Below are 3782 nucleotides of genomic sequence, written 5' to 3' on the forward strand. Positions count from 1 at the left end.
GAACTACTTCTTACAGCGCCCGTCGCCCACCGGCGTCCCGGGCCAGACCGAGCCGGGCGCCGGTGCCGCGGGGCTGTTACCGAGGGTCGAGGGGGGGACTGGCGCCTGGGGCACGGGCACGGACTCGCGGCGGGGCGCTGCGGTGGGAGTGACGGCGGCGGCCGCCAATGGGGGGCGCGGGGCGGGGCGCCGCCATTTCGGGCCGCACCTCCGCGGCCCTTTGCTGTGCGGCGGCGGCCCCGCTTTTCCTGCTGCGGCGCGGGGCGACGGCGGGGGCTATGCGCGCTGGCGGCGCGGCGCTGCGCAGTGTAGAGGCCTTCCCGCCCGCCGTCCCTTGCTCCCGCCCCCGCGCTGCGGGGCGGAGCAGAGCGCGGCACCGCCTCACCCTGGCGGCGGCTGTGAGCTGGGCTGCGGCGGCGCCCGCGGCCGCCCGGCGATGGCGGCGCGGAGGAAGCGCGGGTGGCCGCGCCGCTGCTAAGTAGGGCAGCGGCGGGGCGGGGGCGGTGGCGGCGGCGGCGGGGCCGTCGCGGCGGCTGCGCCATGCGGGCCGGGCGCGGGGGGCCGGCCGGGAGACGGCGCCGGGGGCGGTGCGCCCTGCTGCCCGCCGCGGGCCCCGGGGCGCCGCGGCGCTGAGCAACAGTTGGCCCCGCCGCCGCCCAGCATGAAAGTGTGCCGGCGGAAGGCGCTGGCGCTGTGCCTGGGTTACGCGCTCCTGCTGCTCCTCGCCGCCCTCAACCTGCTGGAGTACAAGTGGCGGCGGGAGCCGCGGCGCTGCGGGGAGCCCCCGGCCGCCCCCCACCACCACCGACCCCCGCCGCCGCCACCCCCGCCGCCGCCGGCCGGGAGCCGCGGTCCGGCGGGGGCCCGGCGGCAGCTGGTCTATGTCTTCACTACCTGGCGCTCGGGGTCGTCCTTCTTCGGGGAGCTCTTCAACCAGAACCCCGAGGTCTTCTTCCTCTACGAGCCGGTGTGGCACGTCTGGCAGAAGCTGTACCCCGGGGACGCCGTCTCGCTGCAAGGGGCGGCCCGTGACATGCTGAGCTCCCTGTACCGCTGCGACCTCTCTGTCTTCCAGCTCTACAGTACGGCGGGCGCCGGCAAGAACCTCACCACGCTGGGCATCTTCGGGGCGGCCACCAACAAGGTCATCTGCTCCTCGCCCCTCTGCCCGGCCTACCGCAAGGAGGTGGTGGGCATGGTGGACGACCGGGTGTGCAAGAAGTGCCCCCCGCAGCGCCTGAGCCGCTTCCAGGAGGAGTGCCACAAGTACCGCACACTGGTCATCAAGGGCGTCCGCGTCTTTGACCTGGCCGTCCTTGCCCCGCTCATGCGGGACCCGACTCTGGACCTCAAAGTCATCCACCTGGTGCGGGACCCCCGGGCCGTCGCCAGTTCCCGCATCAAGTCTCGGCACGGCCTCATCCGGGAGAGCCTGCAGGTGGTGAGGAGCAGGGACCCCCGCATCCATCGCATGCCCTTCCTGGATGCCGGCCACAAGCTGGGCAGTAAGAAGGAGGGGGGTGGTGGCTCGGACTACCATGCCTTGGGTGCCATGGAGGTCATCTGCAGCAGCATGGCCAAGACCCTGCAGACCGCCCTGCACCCTCCTGACTGGCTGCAGGGCAACTACATGGCTGTGCGCTACGAGGACCTGGTGGTCGAGCCCATCAAGACCCTGCGGCAAGTTTACGGCTTTGTCAACCTGGCTGTCAGCCCGGAGATGGAGAAGTTCGCCCTCAACATGACCAGCGGCCCCGGCTACTCCTCCAAGCCCTTCGTGGTGTCGGCCAGGAATGCCACCCAGGCGCTGAGTGCCTGGAGGACTGCCCTCAGCTACCAGCAGATCAAGCAGGTCGAGGAGTATTGTCACCAGCCCATGGCCCTGCTGGGCTACGAGAGGGTCAGCAGCCCCGAAGAGGTGAAGGACCTCAGCAGAACGTTGCTCAGGAAGCCGCGGCTGTGACAGGGCAGCGGGCGCCTGCTGACCACCCGTGGGGATGGCTGAGCCTCGCTGGGGAGTGGAGCCACTCCGGCTGGCTTGAGTGAGGGAGGGAGCTGGGAAAAGCAGCCTGGTTTCCAGTTTCCTCCAAAGACTGCTGAAGGGTAACATAACAGTAATGTGATGATTTCTTTATTTTTAAAATTCCCCCCCCCTTGCATTGGGTTAGATGCGATTTAAAAAAAAATACAAATAAAGTGGAACTGAACATACGCGTTCCCCTTTCCCCTTCTCTAAAATGCCAGGCAGTGATGCTTTATCAAAATCTCGTTTATGGAGTTCTTGTGGGTTTGAAGATGGTAACAAAAACTCTTGCACAATTCCTAACACATCTTTATCTCCCTTGGTGCGGAGGGGACGCCCTTGGAAAGCATAATGCTGAAAATCAGACTTTTGTATGAAAGCAAATATTCAGATATGATAGTAATAAAAAATCCAATAAATGATATTCATTTTTATAATTACCTCAATTGTTTGGGAATTACAGTGTTGCTTATATACAGCTGGAGGGGATGCTTGCTTAAAATAGCAACATGGACTTTTTTAAGGGTATGGGTGGAGGGCTGGAGTGCAACATTTGACGTGTTCAAAGATTAGGAGCTGCTCTCACAGAAACAAGTACAGATCACACAAATGTAGTGCAGCTTTCTATTTAACTATTGTCTTTTTTTGTTGTATTTAAAGTCTTTCAAGTGCCACTGTATTAGTGTCCTAAGAGTTTTAAAACGTTTGCCATCACAACAGTATTTATTTTTGTCTTGACATGTATGTCCAGGAGTCACTGTCAAATAGAAGTGGATCTACAGCGTGAAAAGAAGTGCAGGATTTAAAAAGACATTTATCATACTGGAAATTTAGCATGTGTGGAAAAAAATTATATATTCTATAGTGTTAACAATATAATAAGCTATTTAAGATATTTCTTGATGTTTATTGGTAACAGGCATAACAGGGACGCATAGAAAAAAAGCATAAAATTATTTGTTTTTCCCCTTTGTCTAAGTGTCCAAGGGTATATTTATGTACGAGGTGGGAGGAAACGTACAGCTGTGTGTTCACAGCTACAGTGGAGCTTTTCCGGAGTCGACCTAGCGTTTGATTTCAGAGCGCTGGTTAGATACTCGTTTCTTGTGAACTGTCATTGCTCTCCAGTGGAGCCAGATGGTGGTCTGGCTCTTTCTGGGAGCTTTTCCTAGAGACTCGGTCCCATCGTTAAAACTTGATCAAAAAAATACGAGATTTTACTACTTCTGGTTTTATAATTTCCGGAAAAAGCCCTGGTTTATTAAAGGTTAAGTGGTGTGCTGCGTATGAGAAGCGCAGACACCTCAAGCAGATTTTAATTTTGGTGGTGTTTTCTGCTGCTCTTTGAAGGCTCATTTTGGAACTTGAGTTTTTAAACGAGAGGGGTTTTGCCAAACTGTTCTCTTAGGAGACTATAGACTTTTCTACAGGAAGCACATTTTACATTGCCTATCTGGGTGTTGTGCCTTCAGCGAATGTGAAAAGTATGAGTAGGAAAAAGGAAATGGATTTGTGAAAATAAACTGATATAAACAGGATGCTGATAAGTGTGTGTGTGCGTGTTTGTCTGAAAATTTTAGTGATGTGTAATATGTCTGTTTCTTGTATCAGTACTTTTAAGTTACAGAGTTGATAACTGGCTACTAAGCTATTTGAGTTCTTGACGAGATTTTGGCATTAGATGTTGAACTTATTCTGAAAAGGAAACACATTTAATAAACTAGCTGAAAGATTATTGCATAAGGTTGCCTATACACTT

The 3782-nt window shown here is 56.2% G+C and overlaps 1 protein-coding gene across 1 annotated transcript; it reads left to right on the forward strand.

Moving 5' to 3' along the window:
- Window positions 1-570: 570 nt before the first annotated feature.
- CHST2 (carbohydrate sulfotransferase 2) lies at window positions 571-3561 on the forward strand. The gene has a single exon (XM_086755039.1). It carries the CDS (start codon window positions 662-664, stop codon window positions 1961-1963), a length of 1302 nt encoding a protein of 433 aa, XP_086611165.1. The 5' UTR covers window positions 571-661; the 3' UTR covers window positions 1964-3561.
- The last annotated feature ends 221 nt before the right edge of the window (window positions 3562-3782 follow it).

This window comes from Chlamydotis macqueenii, chromosome 9, assembly GCF_036417535.1.
Source record: "Chlamydotis macqueenii isolate bChlMac1 chromosome 9, bChlMac1.mat, whole genome shotgun sequence".
Taxonomy (NCBI): domain Eukaryota; kingdom Metazoa; phylum Chordata; class Aves; order Otidiformes; family Otididae; genus Chlamydotis; species Chlamydotis macqueenii.